The 21,186-nt window shown below is 41.9% G+C and overlaps 1 protein-coding gene across 5 annotated transcripts in view; it reads left to right on the top strand.

Annotated features, from left to right (window-relative positions):
- patj (PATJ crumbs cell polarity complex component) overlaps positions 1 to 21,186 on the top strand; it is a 390,366-nt gene that overhangs the window by 234,390 nt on the left and 134,790 nt on the right. For all 5 annotated transcript variants that reach the window (XM_072574241.1, XM_072574240.1, XM_072574242.1 and 2 more), the window contains one exon: positions 20,050 to 20,246. In XM_072574241.1, the coding sequence (XP_072430342.1) occupies positions 20,050 to 20,246 (197 nt within the window). The remainder of the gene's footprint in view (positions 1 to 20,049; positions 20,247 to 21,186) is intronic.

Raw genomic sequence — 21,186 nt, forward strand, 5'->3', positions numbered from 1 at the left:
TAATGATGTCAGTCTTTCTTTTGTGCTCAGCCCAAAACATCTTACAAACTGTGAACTAAAAAAAGCCAAGCAAAAAGCAGCTCTCACCTTCTTCACCTAATTCCCACGCTGCCTCCAAATTCCCCAAACTATATATTCACACAGGCTGTGTCTCACTCCAGATGAGATCTCTCCATTCTAACTGTGCACCCCTTACCAGTTATGCGCTTTCAACAGGTCCTTAAATGGAGCTGAGGTGAGTTGTGATGACTCACGCTAGTTGAACTTCAGATGTAATTAACACCTATTTAGACCCCAGTTAGATTCTGCCACTCAATAGGATAATGGATAATCTCTTTATGTTCTGCATTGCACATTCCCAGAGTACTCCTGAATAATCTTTGATTCCTTTGGTCATAAGAATCTGTCTGCTTCTGCCTTAACCCCTAACTTTAACCCATCCTTTCTGAAGAGCTCCAAAGTTGAAGCCCCTGAGAGAAAACTGTTCCCTTCATCTAAAATCTCAAATTTTGAAACAATTTCCCATGTCTGGACTCACCCACGATCATCTCTTCCACATCTACCTTGTCTGGATCAGTCATGATCTTCTAAATATCAGTCAAATCATCCTATACATTTCTAAATGCTAGTGAAAACAAGCCCAGTGTGTCTAATCTTTCCTCATAATACGCCTCAGTCATTGCCGGCATAAATCTAGAAAATCTCTCTGAACTATGATTTGGAGATGCCAGTGTTGGACTGGGGTGTACAAAGTTAAAAATCACACAACACCAGGTTATAGTCCAACACGTTTGATGAAGGGGCAGTGCTCCGAAAGCTAGTGCTTCCAATTAAACTTGTTGGACTATAATCTGGTGTAGTGTGATTTCTTTTCTCTGAACTACATCCAATGTACTTACATCCTTCCTTAAATAAACCGCAGATGGTACTGGAAACATAATCTCACTAATGACCTGTATAACTGAACATAACATCCTTACTTTTACGTTCAATTCCTTTCATAATGAAGAACTGTATCCATTAGCCTATCTGATTATATGCTGTACCTGCATTTTTATGACTCATACTGGACCACCTAAATTGCACCTTGCAATTCCACAATTGTTGTCCATTTCTGTAATACTCATTTTTTAAAAAATTAATTCTTCCTACCAAAATGAAGTTAAAAATCACACAACACCAGGTTGTAGTCCAACAGGTTTAATTGGAAGCACACTAGCTTTCGGAGCGACGCTCCTTCATCAGGTGATAGTGATGAAGGAGCGTCGCTCCGAAAGCTAGTGTGCTTCCAATTAAACCTGTTGGACTATAACCTGATGATGTGTGATTTTTAACTTTGTATACCCCAGTCCAACACCGGCATCTCCAAATCATACCAAAATGAACAACTTCACATCTTCCCACATTGTACTCTGTCAGACTTTGGCTCACTTACTCAGCTTGTCTGCATCCATCTTTGATCTCTTTGTCGTCTTCAAATTTTCCTACCTATCTTGGTGTTGTATGCCGGTCAGCATATATTGCCCATCCCTAGTTGCCCTTGAGAAGGTAGTGATGAATTGCCTTCTTGAATCACTGCAGTCCACATGTTGTGGGTTGTCTCACATGCCATTAGTGAGGGAATTCCAGGAATTCTTTACCCAGAGAGTGGTGGGGGCATGGAATGCGCTGCCCGAGGGAGTGGTAGAGTCAGATTCATTGGCGACCTTTAAGCGGCATTTGGATAGGTACATGGATGGGTGCTTAATCTAGGATAGAAGTTCGGCACAACATCGTGGGCCGAAGGGCCTGTTCTGTGCTGTATTGTTCTATGTTCTATGTTCTATGTTCTAATTTCGCAGTGACAGTGAAGGAATGGCAATATATTTCCAAGTCAGGATGGTGAGTGGCTTGAAAGATCAGTTGAAGGTGGCGGTGTTCCATATAGCTGCTGCCCTTGTCTTCAAGATGGAAGTGGTCTTCGGTTTGGAAATTCTGTCTGAGGATCTTCAGTGAATTTCTCAAGTCCACACTACCAATACTCAACGACGGTGATGGAGGGAGTGGATGCTTGTGGATGTGATGCCAATCAAGTGGGCTGCTTTGTCCTGGGTGCTATCAAACGTCTTGAGTGTTGTTTGTGCTGCACTCTTCCAGGCAAGTGGGGAGAATTTCATTAGACTCCTGACGTGTGCCTTGTGGGTGAACAGTCTTTGGGGTGTCAGGAGATGAGTTCCTCGATGCAGTATTCCTAGCCTCTGACCTGCTTTTGTAGCCACTGTGTTTATATGATGAGTCTAGTTGAGTTTCTGGTTATTGATAACATCCAGAATGTTGCTAGTGGAGGATTCAGTGATGGTAACGTTATTGAATGTCAAGGGGTGGTGGTTAGATTGTCTCTCGTTGGTATGATCATAGCCTGGCATTTGGGTGATGTGAATGCTACTTGCCACTTGTCATCCCTAGTTGAAAATGTGTTGCTGGAAAAGTGCAGCAGGTCAGGCAGCATCCAAGGAGCAGGACAATCAATGTTTCGGGCATGAGCCCTTCTTCAGGAATGAGGAAAGTGTGTCCAGCAGGCTAAGATAAAAGGTAGGGAGGAGGGACTTGGGGGAGGGGCGTTGGAAATGCGATAGGTGGAAGGAGGTCAAGCTTAGGGTGATAGGCCGGAGTGGGGGTGGGCGCGGAAAGGTCAGGAAGAAGATTGCAGGTTCGGAAGGCGGTGCTGAGTTCGAGGGATTTGACTGAAACAAGGTGGGGGGAGGAGAAATGAGGAAACTGGAGAAATCGGAGTTCATCCCTTGTGGTTGGAGGGTTCCTAGGTGGAAGATGAGGCGTTTTTGTTCCTAGGCGGAAGATGAGGCGTTCTTGTTCCTAGGCGGAAGATGTCATCCCTAGTCTGGATATTATCCAGATCTTGTTAAAATTGAGCAGGACTGCTTCAGTATCTAAAGAGTCGCGAATGGTGTTGAACATTTTGCAATCCTTGGTGAACGTTTTCACTTCTGACCTTATGATGGAGGGAAGGTCATTGATGAAGCAGTTGAAGATGATTGGGCCAAGGACACTACCCTGAGGAACTCCTGCAGCGATGTCCTGGCGCTGAGATGACTGATCTCCAACAACCATGACCATGTTCCTTTTAGTCAGGTATGACTCCAACCAACGAAGAATATTTCCCCTGTTACTCATTCATTCCAGTTTTGCTGTTCCTTGATATCACACTCGGCCAGTGACCTTATTAGAGGTTTATAAAATCATGAAGGGCATGGATAGGATAAATAAACAAAGTCTTTCCCTGGGGTGGGGGAGTCCAGAACTAGAGGGCACGGGTTTAGGGTGAGAGGGGAAAGATATAAAAGAGACCTAAGGGGCAACTTTTTCATGCAGAGGGTGTTACGTGTATGGATTGAGCTGCCAGAGGAAGTGGTGGAGGCTTGTACGATTGCAACATTTAAAAAGCATTTGTTTGGATATATGAATAGGAAGGGTTTGGAGGGATATGAGCTGGGTGCTGGCAGATGGTTCTAGATTGGGTTGGGATATCTGGTCGGCATGGACGATTGGTCTGTTTCTGTGCTGTATATCTATTATGACTCTAAATGCAACCTTGATGTTGAAACCTTAGCCAATTTTCTGTTCTATTGACTCCAAGAGAAAATCAGAAAAGGCATTATTCACTATCATACATTTTGCATTACCATCAATACTAATTTCAAACTAATGTTGCAGATAAACACAGAATCATAAGTATTTTTGTTGTAGTTATGTGAATCCAAGTGTTCAAAATTGAGATTGCCAAAACTGTTGATTATTAGCACCTGGAGCCTGAAGTCCTGGCATATTTAACAGGACAACACAGGAAAAATTAAAGAATATACTGACCGAACCTATTTGTTTTCAGAACTTAAAACCCACTTTCCACCTTTTCTCGTGTTTCCAAAATTAACAGCTTAATAAATTGAAATTCAAAATAAGCTATTTTATTGAAATGACAAGTTCTTGCAACTGTAGCTATAATTGCATGTGATAATGATTGAAAGTTTCCCCAATGAAATAATTACTTGCAAAGTTTCAGTTGCAACAAGGTTATTTCCGTTATGTTCGCTTTAACGTGTACACACAGTTGAGGTTGGAAGATAGTTTGGTGTCCTTACTTCTAACCCAGGAGCTATGTCATGGCATGGTTGATTAATAATGATTTGCAATTTGGGTGTTTTATATGCATGAAATGGTCAAGCATTCCTGCCAGACCATAGGACTACTTTCTAATGAGAGAGAGAGAGAGAGAGACGACTGGTGGTGGTTTAACCTGAGGGTTACCTGAGGGTAAGGGGAGAGGCTGAGAAGGAGAATCTTTCATGGTAACCTTAGCCAGCGATGAATTGAACCCATGCTGTCGGTATCACTGTGCATTGCATACCAGCTACTCACGCAACTGAGCTAATAGATCACCCCAGCCCCCAGCCCCCCACCATGCAAGAAGTGATCTATTCTTCAAAGGGAAAATGCTGTTACTATCAATACTTTGGCCCTTACCGCAGTTTAAAACCCATTTGTAGTTTTCAATTATTAAGTGCAGATAAAGCTTTTCAGCCGTCGCTTTTCATACTTCAGTTGAATAGCTAATTTTTATACTGTCGCCAATTGAATAAATTTGGGCAAAGGAGAGAAATCTTCACTAATGAAAAATCTGGCCAGAGCTTTGACTGCATTGCTAGTGGGAGCAAAACTATAGGCATAATTCAATACTATAAATTTTTCTACTGCATCGCTGTTGATTTAAAGTGCTGTTGAGTCCACTCATTCAACATTTGTTACTGTTATTACTGTCAAAAAGACAGCAGTTCAACCATGACTTTAATCAGTTTTTTTCATCCTGAGGGATTACTTTGTTGCTTAGCAACCTGTGAGATTCTCATTTTGAAAAGCATGCTGTGACAGTTGCGCGGCAAGCTTTGCATAATCCTTTGCTACTGATGATTTCGAGAAAAATGTTACATATTGATTCACAGAAATACAGAGAAGGTAATTGCAATGAAGTCTCACCTTAAATAATTGAAATAAGGTTTTTAACTGTACCTTCCATACATCTGGTTTTGCAAATGGAATTTCACCAATAAAGTAATGAATTAAAAGTGTACCATTGGCTCATAATTGATATTTTACTGTGAAGCAACTCTGTGCTTAATTGAGACTGTATTATTTCTGAAAACATTATTTGCTTTCTGGAGTTGCCATTTTGAAAGAGATCTGAATCCAGTCAGCATGACATTTTAATTATTTCCACAGGCTAGTGTCACTATAGCCAGCAGGCATAGTACGTGGATGAAAGCAGACAGATACTGAGATTTCTGGAAGCTTGGGAATTTGTCATATAGAGCCCTCAGTCAATTACTGAGAGCAAAGCTACCATCCTGGTTTGATCGAGTAACTGTAGCTAATAGAAATAAGATAAATGTATTTTTAAAACTGTAAACCGTCTTTGTTGCTCTTTGATACATTACTGTTGTTTCTGTAAGTATTGCAACATCGAGCTGATTTGAAATCTGTGCTTGGAGCTAGATCATCCAGAATATGCAGTTGGCTTTGTACTCCTTTAAACAGAAAAAAAAACTCAAGTCTGCCCATGCATACAAACAGTTGTGCAATACTTTATTCATCTGCATCAAAATGGTAGACTTTCCATGTTAAATACAGATAAATCTGTTAGAACAGTTGGCTTTCTGTAAAACAAACACAATTTAAAGAAAGCATAGAACTCTGTGTAATTTGTTTTGCAACATTAACAGTTATATTGGAAACAACAACATCTGGAGTCTCTACATATGTAATTAAGCATAGAAATCCTGAATTTGCTGGTAGATTTTTTATTTCTTCGTTCACAGAATATGGATGTGTCCAGTGAGAACAGCATTTATTGTCCATCCCTAATTGCCTTTGAGCCACTTTCTTGAACCTCTGCAACCCACATGATGTAGGTAAACCCACAGCGCTGTTAGGATGGAGACTTTACTTCCCTTGTCTCTGAGCAGTTGTTAGTCTACCTACTTTCCAGTAGCTGATAATTAACAGTTAATCACCCATTTGAATCTTTTTCGTCAATGGACACAGGACAACTGATCACAGCCTTTAATTTCATTCCTTATATTTTCCTAAATATTGATATTAAGTATTAATTATTGGTTATATATGGTGCCGCAGCTACACCGGCACCATTCCCCACCTTTTCCTTCACTACATCAAAGACTGTACCTTGTTCTCCCACAAGGAGGTTGAACAGTTCATCAACATCACAAACACCCTCCACCTTGACCTCAAGTTTACCTGGACCATCTCAGACACCTCCCGCCCCTTCCTGGACCTCTCCATCTCCATTTCCAGTGACCAACCCAACATAGACATCCACTGCAAACCCACCAACTCCCACAGCTACCTGGACTACACCTCCTCCCACCCTGCCACCTGTAAAAATGCTATCCCTTATTCCAAATTCCTCTGCCTCCACCGCATCTGCTTCCAGGAGGACCAATTCCAACATAGAACATCCAGATGGTTTCCTTCTTAAAAGACTGCAATTTCCCCTCCCACGCATTCGATGATGCCATTTCCTCCACTTCATGCACCTCTGCCCTTGTACCCCACCCCTCCAATCACAACGAAGACAGAACCCTTCTGGTCTTCACCTTCCACCTCACCAACCTCCAGATACATCGCAACATCATCTGCCATTTTCACGACCTACAAATAGACCCCACCACTCGGAATATATTTCCCTCCCCATCCCTATCTACATTTCAGAGAGACCATTCCCTCTGTGATTCCCTTGTCAGGTCCACGCCCCCCCCCCCCCCCCCCACCAACCCACCCTCCCCTTCCAGCACCTTCCCCTGCCATCGCAAAAATGCAAAATCTGCACCCACACCACTCTCTTCACCTCCTTCCAAGGCCCCAAAGGATCCTTCCACATCCGACAAACATTTACCCATACTTCCACACGTCATTTACTGTATCCATTGCACCTGATGTGGTCTCCTGTACACTGGGTAGACAGGACGCCAAATTGTGGGTCATTTCACAGAACATCTCTGGGACACCTGCACTAACCAATCCCACTGCCCCATGGCTGAACACTTTAGCTCCCCTTCCCACTCCGCCAAGGACACGCAGGTCCTGGACCGCCTCTATTGCCAAACCTGCACCACCAAACGCCTGGAGGAAGAATGCCTCAACCTCTGCCTTGGGACCCTCCAACCACACAGGATCCATGAGAATTTCACCAGTTTCCCCATATCCCCTCTCCCCACCTTATCCCAGTCCCAACCTTCCAACTTGGCACCATTCTCTTGAACGGTCCTATCTGTCCATCTTCCTTCCCACCTATCTACTCCATTCTCGTCTCCGACCTATCACTTCCACCCCCATCTTCATCTACCTATTGCATTTCCAGCTACCTTCCCACCCCTTCCCATTTATCTCTCAGCCCCCTTGGCCCACAAGCCTCATTCCTGATGAAGGGCTCATGCCTGAAACGTAGACTCTCCTGCTCCTCAAATGCTGCGAGACCGGCTGTGCTTATCCAGAACCACACTCTTTGACTCTATATATGGTGCCAGATAGTTCTTTAATTTCACTTTCGTAGGACATAATGAATTCAGTAATCCTAGAATCTCTACAGTGTGGAAGCAGTCCAGTGAGTACACACTGACCCTCTGAAGGGCATCCCACCCAGCATCACCTCACTACCCTATCACGACAACCCTGCATTTCCCATGGCTAATCATGGACACTATGGGCAACGTAGCATGGTCAATCCACCTCATCTGCACACCCTTTTGACTGTGAGAGGAAACTGGAGTGTGGAGGAAACCTGAGCAGACTGGGGAGAATGTGTAAACTCCAAGCAGACAATGCCCAAGGGTGGAATTGAACCCAGGTCCTTGGCACTGTGAAGCAGCAGTATTAACCACTGAGCCACCATGCCACCTATTTATGGCTTTTATTGTAACCTTTTCTCCTTGTTTGTCAGGATTGATTATGATTGGGGAAGTAATGACTTATTTTGAGTTTCAAAGTCTTCAATGAATACCAGTGGATTGTGGTTAATGTAGATTAATGTTTCTTTGTTCCCAAAGCAGTCACAGACTTCAAAGTGCTGAAGTAACAATAATAATCCCATTATCTCCAGCCAAGTACTACTACTGCTGCTGGTTTAGTTTGTTCCAGAGTGCCGCACTGGTTTCTCTATTGCTGACTCATCATCCTATAATAAGACTGTTTAGAAGAATATGTGGTGCAGTCATTGAAATATCAAAAATCCTTAACTGGCTTGAACACAGTAGATGCTGAGAAGATGTTTCCCCTCATGGAAGAGTCTTAGAACTAGAGGGCATATTCTCAGAAAACAGAGGCACCAATTTAAAACTTAGATAAGGAGGATTTTTTTCTCTCAGAGGTTGAGAATGTTTGGAACTCCTTCTCAACAGAGAGCCGTGTGGACAGAATCCTCATGTATATTGAAGGATGAGACAGATGGTTTCTTGATCAGTAGAGGGACCAAGAGTTATGGTAGAGAAAAAAAAGTGACATGTTGGATCAGCCTTGATTTTGCTGAATGGTGCAGAGGGCTCAGTTGGCGAACCAGCATATTCCTATTCCTATTTCATGTGGTTACAGACTTCACCTACTCCAAATCACTGGTGTGATGAAACAGAAAGATCTCTATTCATGTATTTGGTGTCTTGGAGTTTGGAGGGTGGACGTTGGGTAGTGTTTTGAGTTGACAATTGACTTTTGAGCAAAAAACTGTAAAATCCATCATTCTAAGTGAGATGAAGTTATCCAGAGTTCTTGGGGAACTACCCAGTGGGCTTAAGGAGAGAATAATCAGAATTCAGTCCGTGCTGGGAAGTTGTTCAAGAGAGAAGCATGTATCAAGCTGCAAAAAAAGGGGTTTAATATAATGAAATTATCTTCAAATAAGAAGTTATTATTATACTGGAAAGAAGTGTAGGGATACAATCAGTGGAAAAGATATTAAAACTTCTTTGATGGTATGTTGGATCTGCCGTGATCTTGTTAAAAGGTGCAGCAGGCTCAAGTGGCTAACCAGCCTATTCCTATTCCGATTTCATGTCATTCCGGACTTAAGGTTTAAAGTAAAAGGAGCTGCATCAGGGATAGGATAGCACTTGAAGGAAATACAGTTCCAGCAGTTGAGTTGAAATTTTAATCACATCAAGCTCATCAAAATATTAAAACAGACAGGAAAATTTCTCTCTCTCTCAGAAATGGGCTGCCTGATTCTTGCTCGAAGTGCAGTATTGAAAGTTTTTGGAATTTCAACAATTTTTGCAAATATTCCATGCTTGAGTTATTTCTACTGTGTGTTTAACAATCTTTGGTAATTTGTTATAAAGGAATAAAGTGTTTTTATCCTTGTTTATCTTAATTTCTTTTGTTAATAAACTTTTGTTTTATTATTAAAAGACATCAATATTGTAAGAATGCTTTTTTAGTAAAAGATCATCTCAATTTAAAAAAACACAATCTATCCAACTTATTGGGAATTTGATCAGCTGGACATCCCCATTTAATAATTAGAATCACAGGACTGTGGTGTTAGCATCAACAGCCATTTTGAAAGGTCTGAAAAAAATCAGCGTTAGTCAACACTTTTATTTATTAGGATTGCCTTCAGCTTCTCAAAGACTCCTGGCCATACCACTTTTGTTTGTTTCCTTAAATTTATGAAATGTACAACTATTGTGCTGTACTTAGGCATAATTTTCTCATAAAACTCTAAAAATATCATGATTTTCTGTTTAGTTTAGGCACAGGCAATTTTCTTACAGCCTTCACTTTTGCTTCAAAGAACAAAAAATAGTACGGCTCAGAAACAGACCATTCAGCCTGCCAAGACTGCCCCGACACACAATATTCTCTAAAGTAAAATCTTTTGCCTCCATGTGGTCTGTATCCCTATATTCCCTTTCTATTCATTTATCTTTCAAGGTGCCTTGTAAACATTCCTATTGTATCTGCCTCCACCCTCTCCTCTGGCAGCGCATTCAGGCACTTACCAAACACTGTGTCAAAAAAAAAATTGCCTGTCACATCTCCTTTAAACTTTCCTCCTTTTATGTCCTATGTCTCCTCATAATTGATGTTTCTACCTTGGGAAAACATTCCAATGATCAGTAATCCATGCCTCACATAATTTTGTGAAGTTCTATTAAATCGCCCCTCATCCTCTGATGTTCAAATGAAAATGAACCAAGCTTGTCCAATTTCTCCTCGTAGCTGATACCTCCCACCTGGGCAACATCCTGATAAGCCATTTCTCTACCCTCTCCAACGCCTCCATGTCCCTCTGGCAGTGCAGCAACCAGAACTACACACAATATTCCAAATGTGGCCTAACTAAAATTCTGTATAACAATCCCAAATGTGGTTGAACAGAAGTTCTATACAGCTGATAATTCCTTGAAAATACTTGTCTTTGTCCTACAACGTGCTATAGGAAAGTTACCTTGCTTTTACAAATTCACTTTTGGCTAAATGTATTACTAAGCCAGCTGACTGGCATTGCTTAAACAGGTTTTCTAATTGTTTCACATGCGCTGCTTATGTGTTACAATATTTAAATAAATTAAATAGTCATGTACTTCAGCTACAACTTAGTTTACAAATCTGTAATGCAGCTGGAGCATTCTGTAACCAAAAAGGCATAATTTGACATTGGTTTAACCCATCTTGTGTAACAATTGTGGATATGTATTTAGCCTTTGATGTCAGTGGCACTCATCAGTACCTCTTCAAATGCTATATTTTAGGTGGGATTGGCAGAGCCTCATTCCAATCAGTATAGTCCTTAACGGTGGACTCATTTATGCTTTTTTTGTGACTCCATTTGCCTTTCTAGTAACTGAGCTGATCTAGTTGATCCTTCCAGCTTAGCAACTAACACTGGCTTCCGGCTGCTTTGATTAGGTTCAGTTAAGTAATTTTCTGTCATGAATCTCTGCTTCCACCTGAACTTGTTTTTGTATACTCAATTAATAAGGTTGTTGCTTTATCAGCACTAACTCTCCTATGTCTACATCATGCCTAGCTAACATAGTACATTCAGATATATCTCTAGATATTACTTTAGATTTCTAGACTTGTCTTAAAAGGACCCATTGTCCTTCCTCTGAATATGAGAGCACAGTGTCTAGCTGTCCCAGTCTTTCTATGTTGGCTAATCAAATTGTAAGAGGTTTGCTTTGAGAATAGACTACCTCTCCTTCTATCTCATTCTTGTTGACTCTGTCATCTTGCTACCTGACATACTAACACCTTTTTATCTCTTTTCTGTTATGATACCTTTTCAACATGTTTATGAGACATATCCAATTTTTCTTCCTATAAATCAGGGGTATTTTCCAAATAAGTTACTTCTACTGTCCCTCCTAACTAATTTGTGGGGAACGCTACATTTTGCTTCAATAAAAACAAAAATTGCTGGAAAAGCTCAGTAGATCTGGCAGCATCTGTGGAGAGAAATCAGTGTTAAAAGTTTTGGGTCAAGTGACCTTTCCTCAGAGGAAGGATATAAGAAGGGTCACTTGACCCAAAATATCAACTCTGATTTCTCTCCACAGTTGCTGCCAGACCTACTGAGCTTTTCCAGCTATTTCTGTTTTTGTTTCTGATTTTTTACAGCATCTGCACTTCCTTCAGTTTTTACTAAATTTTGCTTTCTGGGGTTCACCCTGTAACGCAACAATACCAATATGTCATCCCCTGTTGAACCTTTCCACATATCTATATATGAATATGTATCTGTATTCTTTCATTTGGCTTATGAAATTTTGAAAAGCTCTTGTGCTGTGTTACACACATCCGAGAGTCTTTCTAGAAAGCTGGACACCTGAACCAACGTTGAGGATTCAACTTTATGTTTTAAGAATGTATCCCTAACCAATTCTAATGGATCTGTAATTCAACGAAAATGGGCTGAACTTTGTAGATTCATTTGGGGAATCCCTGGGAGAAAATAAAAATAAATGTAATCCTTTGTCACAATCCTGTGGGTATTTATGTTGGTATGCTTTAATCATGGTTTTGAGAGTCTGATGGTAACATTTCAAAGTTCCCTCAGTTCATTTTTCCGCCGCCACTGTAATGATCCTTAAAGGAATATGCTCATCATATCCATAAATGTAAGGACACTGATATTTATCTTTTGCTTTCGGTAATGATCCTACACCATCCACTTGCACTCAACTAAATGTTTGTTTAAAAACTGGAATAGATATCAAAGATGTTGGATAATTACATATTGAGGGTTACTGACTCGTCCCCACCACTAATATGTATGTCATACTTTACAGAACTGCACAGTCTTGTTATTCTTGGCCATGCCTGCATTTTCTATATTCCTACATCTTCTGCTATATTGCTACTCTCAACATCTCCTTTAGATATTTGGAGTGTTACCAGTATTTGAGCATCCATCCACTCTTCATCCACAGGTCTGGAAGGATTTCTCCACTTTCATATCAAAGTTCTGCTTTCAATATAATAGCACTCCAGATTCCTTCAGTCCCAGCTTCAGTGTGAACCGTCTTTGCTCATTTAACTCTGGATCTGCTTCCTGAGCCTCCAGCAATAAACACTTGTTTTGAATTATCCTAATTCTTAAACAGAGTTTTGTTGATCCTAACATCTGATTGTGCAATTACTTTGACTTCTGCTGATGCTTGTTTAGCCATTGCTCTGGTCACCAAACACAATGGAAAAATACCTGCAGCTTGTTTCAGCAATTATTCCATCTCATTAGACTTCACTGAATTATAACTGGATCTAACCAATACATTTTCTTAGAAAGAGCCAGAAGCCTGTTCAAGAAAGGATCAAGGCAAAAGATGGAAAATTATAGGCCAATCAGCTTAACCTCGGTTGTTGGTAAAATTCTAGAATCCATCATTAAGGATGAGGTTTCTAAATTCTTGGAAGAGCAGAGTCTGATTAGAACAAGTCAACATGGATTTAGTAAAGGGAGGTCATGCCTGACAAACCTGTTGGAATTTTTTGAAGAGGTAACAAGTAGGTTAGACCAGGGGAACCCAGTGGATGTGGTCTATCTGGACTTTCAAAAGGCCTTTGATAAGGTGCCACACGGGAGACTGCTGAGCAAGGTGAGGGCCCATGGTGTTCGAGGTGAGCTGCTGGGATGGATTGAGGATTGGCTATCTAACAGAAGGCAGAGAGTTGGGATAAAAGGTTCTTTTTCAGAATGGCAGCCGGTGACGAGCGGTGTCCCGCAGGGTTCGGTGCTGGGGCCACAGCTGTTCGCATTATATATTAATGATTTGGATGAGGGAACCGGGGGCATTCTAGCGAAGTTTGCCGATGATACAAAGTTAGGTAGACAGGCAGGTAGTACTGAGGAAGTGGGGAGACTACAGAAGGATCTAGACAGGTTGGGAGAGTGGTCCAGGAAATGGCTGATGGAATTTAACGTGAGCAAGTGCGAGGTCTTGCACTTTGGCAAAAAGAATATAGGAATGGACTACTTTCTAAATGGTGAGAAACTTAATAAAGCCAAAGCACAAAGGGATCTGGGAGTGCTAGTCGAGGATTCTCTAAAGGTAAACATGCAGGTTGAGTCTGTGATTAAGAAAGCGAATGCAATGTTGTCTCTTATCTCAAGAGGGTTGGAATATAAAAGCAGAGATGTACTACTAAGACTTTATAAAGCTCTGGTTAGGCCCCATTTGGAGTACTGTGTCCAGTTTTGGTCCCCACACCTCAGGAAGGACATACTGGCACTGGAACGTGTCCAGCGGAGATTCTCACGGATGATCCCTGGAATGACAGGTCTAGCATATGAGGAACGGCTGAGGATACTGGGGTTGTATTCGTTGGAGTTTAGAAGATTAAGGGGAGATCTAATAGAGACGTACAAAATAATACATGGCTTTGAAAAGGTGGATGCTAGAAAATTGTTTCTGTTAGGCGAGGAGACTAGGACCCGTGGACACAGCCTTAGAATTAGAGGGGGTCATTTCAGAACGGAAATGCGGAGACATTTCTTCAGCCAGAGAGTGGTGGGCCTGTGGAATTCATTGCCACGGAGTGCAGTGGAAGCCGGGACGCTAAATGTCTTCAAGGCCGAGGTTGATAGGTTCTTGTTGTCTAGAGGAATTAAGGGCTACGGGGAGAACGCTGGCAAGTGGAGCTGAAATGCGCATCAGCCATGATTGAATGGCGGAGTGGACTCGATGGGCCGAATGGCCTTACTTCCACTCCTATGTCTTATGGTCTTATGGTCTAAACCTCCTGTGACAGGGACACATAAATTTCTTGTTCTGTATCTGTCAGCTTACTCTGCATTGAGTCCTCTTTTGCCCAATTCATGTGTCTCTCTATTTTCCCAAATAACAGAAAGAATGGTTCTGCATGATTTTCCTCAAATGTTTGGGAGGTTGAAGCTAAACGTTTTCTTGCTTGTCATTAAATTATGACCCCAATCCTCTCTTTCAAAGCCTGCATGCCCCCTTTTTTCAACTGTGTCATTTTAAACTTACTTTATATTCTCTTGTTTTTTTTCTCTGTCTCTCCTACAATTCCAATTGTCTCATATCCATTCTTTTAATTTCCATCTCCAGCTTTCCCTATTTTCTTCATGCTCAAGTTGCTTCAACCATAACACACTATTTTTGATTCTAATGTGTCATACCCAGAGCATTGGAGCATTGGATCTCTCTTGTATTTTTACTGGTACCTCAATTATTTCTGCTTGCCTAGTTCTGACCGGCATACTTCCTCTAATTTTCCTGTCAGTTCAATCAGCCTGTGCTTTGATAGTTTACTTAAGTCTGTAAGGAACGACCCTGCTAACTGTAGGAAATCCTTTGCCCTTTCTTAAATGCAGTACTAGAGAGAGAGAGAGAGAGAGTAACCGCATTGAGGTTTAGAGTTTTATAGAGTTTTATAAAATTGTGAGGGGTGTAGCTAAGGTGAATAGCAAAAGTCTTTTCTCGAGGGTTGGGGTGTTCAAAACTTGAACACCTGTGGTCAAGTTTTTGGTCACCTGTGTCGTTTACTAAGACCACTCCAAATCCTCATTGTCTCTGTTCCAAAATGTTGCAGATGAGTTCCCAAATTTCGTCACCTCCGTGATTCCAGAGCCATCAAAAAGTTAAACATTTTATCGAAGTGTGCAAATTATAAAGTCTCTGATTTATTCGTTAAAAGCAACAGCTTGCAGCAATTTGTAGGAGAAAATAAACTTGCTTTTTTCAGGCTTTTGGTTTTCTTTTTGGAAAGAGTGAAGGGTGACTTTTAGAATTTTATGAAATCATGAGGGGCATAACTAAGGTGAATAGCAAAGGTCGGGGAGTTCTAAACTAGAAGGCATAATTTTTAGGTGAGTTGAGAAAGATTTAAAAGGGACCTGAGGGGCAACCTTTTCTCACACACACTGATTGATATGTGGAATGAACTGCCAGAGAGAGAGGTAGATGAACATCAACTGAGAGGACTGCAGATGCTGGGGATCAGAGCTGAAAAATGTGTTGCTGGAAAAGCGCAGCAGGTCAGGCAGCAACCAAGGAGCAGGAGAATCGACGTTTCGGGCATAAGCCCTTCTTCAGGAATGAGGAGGGTGTGCCAAGCAGGCTAAGATAAAAGGTAGGGAGGAGGGACTTGGGGGAGGGGCGTTGGGAATGCGATAGGTGGAAGGAGGTTAAGGTGAGGGTGATAGGCCGGAGAGGGGGTGGGGGCGGAGAGGTCAGGAAGAAGATTCCATGTCAAGAAGGCGGTGCTGAGTCCGAGGGTTGGGACTGAGATAAGGTGGGGGGAGGGGAAATGAGGAAGCTGGAGAAATCAGCATTCATCCCTTGTGATTGGAGGGTTCCTAGGTGGAAGATGAGGCGCTCTTCCTCCAGGTGTCGTGTTGCCATGGTCTGGCGATGGAGGAGGCCAAGGACCTGCATGTCCTTGTCGGAGTGGGAGGGGGAGTTAAAGTGTTCAGCCACAGGACGGTTGGGTTGGTTGGTGCGGGTGTCCCAGAGGTGTTCTCTGAAACGTTCCGCAAGTAGGTAGCCTGTCTCCACAATGTAGAGGAGGTCACATTGGGTGCAGCGGATACAGCAAATGATGTGTGTGGAGGTGCAGGTGAATTTGTGACGGATATGGAAGGATCCCTTGGGGCCTTGGAGGGAAGTGAGGGGGGAGGTGTGGGCGCAAGTTTTGCACTTCTTGCGGTTGCAGGGGAAGGTGCCGGGAGTGGAGGTTGGGTTGGTGGGGGGTGTGGACCTGACGATGGAGTTGCGGAGGGAGTGGTCTTTCCGGAACACTGTTAGGGGAGGGAAATATATCCTTGATGATGGAGTCTGTTTGGAGGTGGCACAAATGACGAAGGATGATACGATGTACCTGGAGGTTGGTGGGGTGTTAGGTGAGGGCCAGTGGGGTTCTGTCCTGGTGGCAATTGGAGGGGTGGGGTTCAAGGGCGGAGGAGCGGGAAGTGGAGGAGATGCAGTGGAGAGCATCGTCAACCACGTCTGAGGGGAAATTGCGGTCTTTGAAGAAGGAGGCCATATGGGTTGTTCGGTATTGGAATTGGTCCTCCTGGGAGCAGATGCGGCGGAGGCGAAGGAATTGGGAATATGGGATGGCATTTTTACAGGGGTCAGGGTGGGAGGAGTTGTAATCTAGGTAGCTGTGGGAGTTGGTCGGTTTATAGTAAATGTCCGTGTTGAGTCGGTCGCCCGAGATAGAAATGGAGAGATCGAGGAAGGGGAGGGCGGAGTCTGAGACGGTCCAGGTAAATTTGAGGTCGGGGTGGAAGGTGTTAGTAAAGTGGATGAACTGTTCAACCTCGTCGTGGGAGCACGAGGTAGCGCCGATACAGTCATTGATGTAGACAATAGACAATAGGTGCAGGAGTAGGCCATTCTGCCCTTCGGGCCTGCACCACCATTCAATATGATCATGGCTGATCATCCTTAATCAGTATCCTGTTCCTGCCTTATCTCAATAACCCTTGATTCCACTGTCCTTGAGAGCTCTGTCCAACTCTTTCTTAAATGAATCCAGAGACTGGGCCTCCACTGCCCTCTGGGGCAGAGCATTCCACACAGCCACCACTCTCTGGGTGAAGAAGTTTCTCCTTATCTCTGTCCAAAATGGTCTACCCCGTATTTTTAAGCTGTGTCCTCTGGTTTGGCACTCACCCATCAGCAGAAACATGTTTCCTGCCTCCAGAGTGTCCAATCCTTTAATAATCTTATGTCTCAATCAGATCCCCTCTCAGTCTTCTAAACTCAAGGATATGCAAGCCCAGTGGATCCAGTCTTTCAGCGTAAAGTAGCCCCGCCATTCCAGGAATTGACCTTGTGAACCTATGCTGCACTCCCTCAATAGCCAGAATGTCTTTCCTCAAATTTGGAGACCAGAATTGCACACAGTACTCCAGGTGTGGTCTCACCAGGGCCCTGTACAGCTGCAGAAGAACCTCTTTGCTTCTATACTCAATCCCTCTTGTTATGAAGGCCAACATGCTATTAGCCTTCTTCACTTACCTTCATTAACTGGTGTACAAGAACACACAGATCTCTTTGTACTGCCCCTTTACCTAAATTGATTCTATTTAGGTAGTAATCTGCCTTCCTGTTCTTGCCACCAAAGTGGATAACCATACATTTATCCACATTAAACTGCATCTGCCATGCATCTGACCACTCACCTAACCTGTCCAGGTCACCCTGTAATCTCCTAACATCCTCCTCACATTTCACCCTGCCACCCAGCTTAGTACCATCAGCAAATTTGCTAATGTTATTACTAATACCATCTTCTATATCATTAATATATATTGTAAAAAGCTGCGGTCCCAGCACTGATCCCTGCGGTACCCCACTGGTCACTGCCTGCCGTTCCGAAATGGAGCTGTTTATCAGTACTCTTTGTTTCCTATCAGCCAACCAACTTTCAATTCAAGTTAGTACTTTGCCCCCAATACCATGCGCCCTAATTTTGCTCACTAACCTCCTATGTGGGACTTTATCAAAAGCTTTCTGAAAGTCCAGGTACACTACATCGACTGGATCTCCCTCGTCCATCTTCAGGTGTAGCGGAGGGAAAGGTGGGGGTTCGTGCTAGTGTAGCTGCGGAAGATGAACATGAAAGGTTTGGAAGAATATGGGTCAAGTGCAGGCAAATGGGACTAATTTAGTTTGGGAGACTTGGTCAGCATGGATGAGTTGGATCAAAGAGTCTGTTTCAGTGCTGCATGACTCAATCTACCCTTTCAGAAGTCCGAAGGCTTCTGCCAATATTGGTTACGTCAACAGTAAGCTAATCATATAGTTGTTGTCATGCTGATGATTTTTGCCATCCAACTCCACAACTGACACAACTCCACAAACCTATTACCAGCCTAACCTCATTTGTAAGTATTCCCTGGAGCCTGCCCATCTACAAATAGCTTTCCATATTGCTTGAACAAAGCAGTAGTGTAAAAACGGCTTACAATAAGTTTCAATAACTTGCTTTTCAAAGGTACAGCAATCCATTCTTCAGTCCTTTGTTGTAGTCGTTTTTACCATTTCACTCCACCATCAAAACTGAAGTAAATTTAAAAGGTATGGCCTTTACAGCTTCAATGCCGTTAGTTTGGATAACTCTCCATCAGTTCCTGAGGTCTACCATATGGAATGCACAGTATTTTCAGCTGTTTTGTTGCGCATTAATTTAGGTTTTAAAATTGAGATGTCTATTTTATGTCCTTATTCTATACTGAGTATCAAGTATTGTGACAAGTATTCTCGATGCAAAGGTTTAATGTGAGTGTAAGATGTTGAAGTTCAGAATGGTGCAATAACTTTATGACATTGCATTTTACACTAAAGCTCATCTCCATCATTTAAATGTTATCTATTGAATGATGCATAACCCCGTCGGATTATTTGGCATTCAAGAAATATCTACTACCAAGTGTTCATTCCCAATGGACAATAGTCTGACTTTGAATGGGTTCTCTTAGAGCACAAATTAACCAGCATTATCATTAATGAGTTTTGCTTATGCTGAACGTGCAACATCCATTAGATGAAAGTTAGTCCTGCAGATGCTGAATGTTGTTATCAATGTTGGTACCTTTGCTTTTCCTATATGTATTGACCTAGATTTATGTGTACCAGACATTCAAGATTTGTGCAAGCTGAGAACTTTGGAAGTGTTATGAAATGTGAAGAGGTTAGTGTAAATTTTCAAAAGGGGCAGGTTGCTGCAATGGCTGTCAAGTGGCAGATGAAATTTAGTGTCAAAAATTGTGAAGTTATTTAGTTTAATAGAAAGAATGGAGAAAAATGTAAAGGCTACAATCCTAAAGAGACTGCAGAAACAGAGGGTACATTAATCATTTGAAGTTTGCAGGACAGGTTGAGAGAGATGTTAATTAATAACACAGTATCCTGCTTTACATTTAAGTGCATTAAGTGTACAAGCAATGAAATTATATTAAACTTGTGTCGAATATTAGTTTGGTCTCACTTGGAGTGTTGTATCCAGTTCTTAGGGGTGCCGCAATTTAGGAATGATGGAAAGGTATTGACGAGGGTGCAGGAAAGATTAATAAGAATGGTTATGGGGTGAGTAACTTCAGCTACGTACATAGATTGGACAAGTTAGTACTCTTGTCCTTGAGAAGGTTAAGAGATGTTTTGATAGAGGTATTCAAAATAGTAAGGGAACTGGATGGAGTGGAAAAGGAAAAAAAGGTTACCATTCATGGATGGAATTAGAACAATGCAACACAATTTAAGGCAATTTACAAAACATTTTAACACAGCAACTGATTGGAATTAGCAATGTGCTGGCTGAGAGTGTGGTGCAGGACCTTCAATTGATGCATGGTGGCTCAGTGGTTAGCACGGCTGCCAAACAGTGCCAGGGACCCAGGTTCGATTCCGGCCTCTGGTGACTGTGAGAAGTTTGCACATTCTCCCCATGTATGTGTGCGTTTCTCCTTTCTACAATTGGATTTTCTTATTTATTTGTTTTTTCTTACTACAGAAAAGATCAGGCAAAAATATGGAGACCTGCCAGGAGATCTACATATTATTGAACTTGAAAAGGATAAGAATGGTCTGGGACTCAGTCTTGCTGGCAACAAGGACAGGTCTCGTATGAGCATCTTTGTAGTTGGCATCAATCCTGATGGTTCTGCAGGAAAGGATGGGAGAATACAGATTGGCGATGAACTTTTGGAAGTAAGCATTTATAATATGAATTGTGTGCATCCATTTCTTTGAATGTGTCATATGGATATCACTTTCTTACTACTTGTATCAAGTGCATGAAGTAAAAGCTTTTTAACTTTATTAGGATTAATCATACAGTGTAAAACACAGACAAAAAAAGTGGATTCTTTCTTTTGTTACTGACTTAGGGATAACTAAATAACGGCATGTTATGTTTCTTTGAATAAAGTTTAACATTGACCATTTTTGTAATCTGTAGTCTTCAGAGTGTTTTCACTGAACCAGGATGCTCCAGTGACCCTGCCACCACAATGCAAACCCCATCCCAGCCCTCAACATTGGCACTGTTATATCAGTTAAAAGGGCATTCATTTCCTTACTCAGTTCAGACATGCAAAGCTCACAGATGTCTTTATAACCAAAACTGCACACTATCTGTTGGGTACCTTTGCTTCTTTCTCCAGGTTTCTCTTACCTATCAATAAAACTCTGCTACTCTATTCCTCCAACAATATCAAATTCTAATCAAAGTCATAAATGGCCATCTCTGTGGATATAACTATAATACATTACTCCTCCCTATCTTTTTCAACATCTCTGAAACCCAAGACACAGTCAAGCAGATTAAAGTCCTCTATCAAAAGACCAAGCAACCCAACTTGAAAAATATTGTAAATGCATATTTTAACTCCCCACTTTAAAATGGTCATTTTTTATATTAAAATTATTCTATGGCCTTGTCTTTTTTAATCATTACAATTGCTTACAGATGGCTTTGTGCGTGGGAAATCATGTCTCACAAACTTGATTGAGTTTTTTGATGAAGTAACAAAGAAGATTGATGAGGGCAGAGCAGTAAATGTGATCTATATGGACTTCAGTAAGGCGTTCGACAAGGTTCCCCATGGGAGACTGATTAGCAAGATTAGATCTCATGGAATACAGGGAG

The sequence above is a fragment of the Chiloscyllium punctatum genome, chromosome 7, assembly GCF_047496795.1.
Source record: "Chiloscyllium punctatum isolate Juve2018m chromosome 7, sChiPun1.3, whole genome shotgun sequence".
Taxonomy (NCBI): domain Eukaryota; kingdom Metazoa; phylum Chordata; class Chondrichthyes; order Orectolobiformes; family Hemiscylliidae; genus Chiloscyllium; species Chiloscyllium punctatum.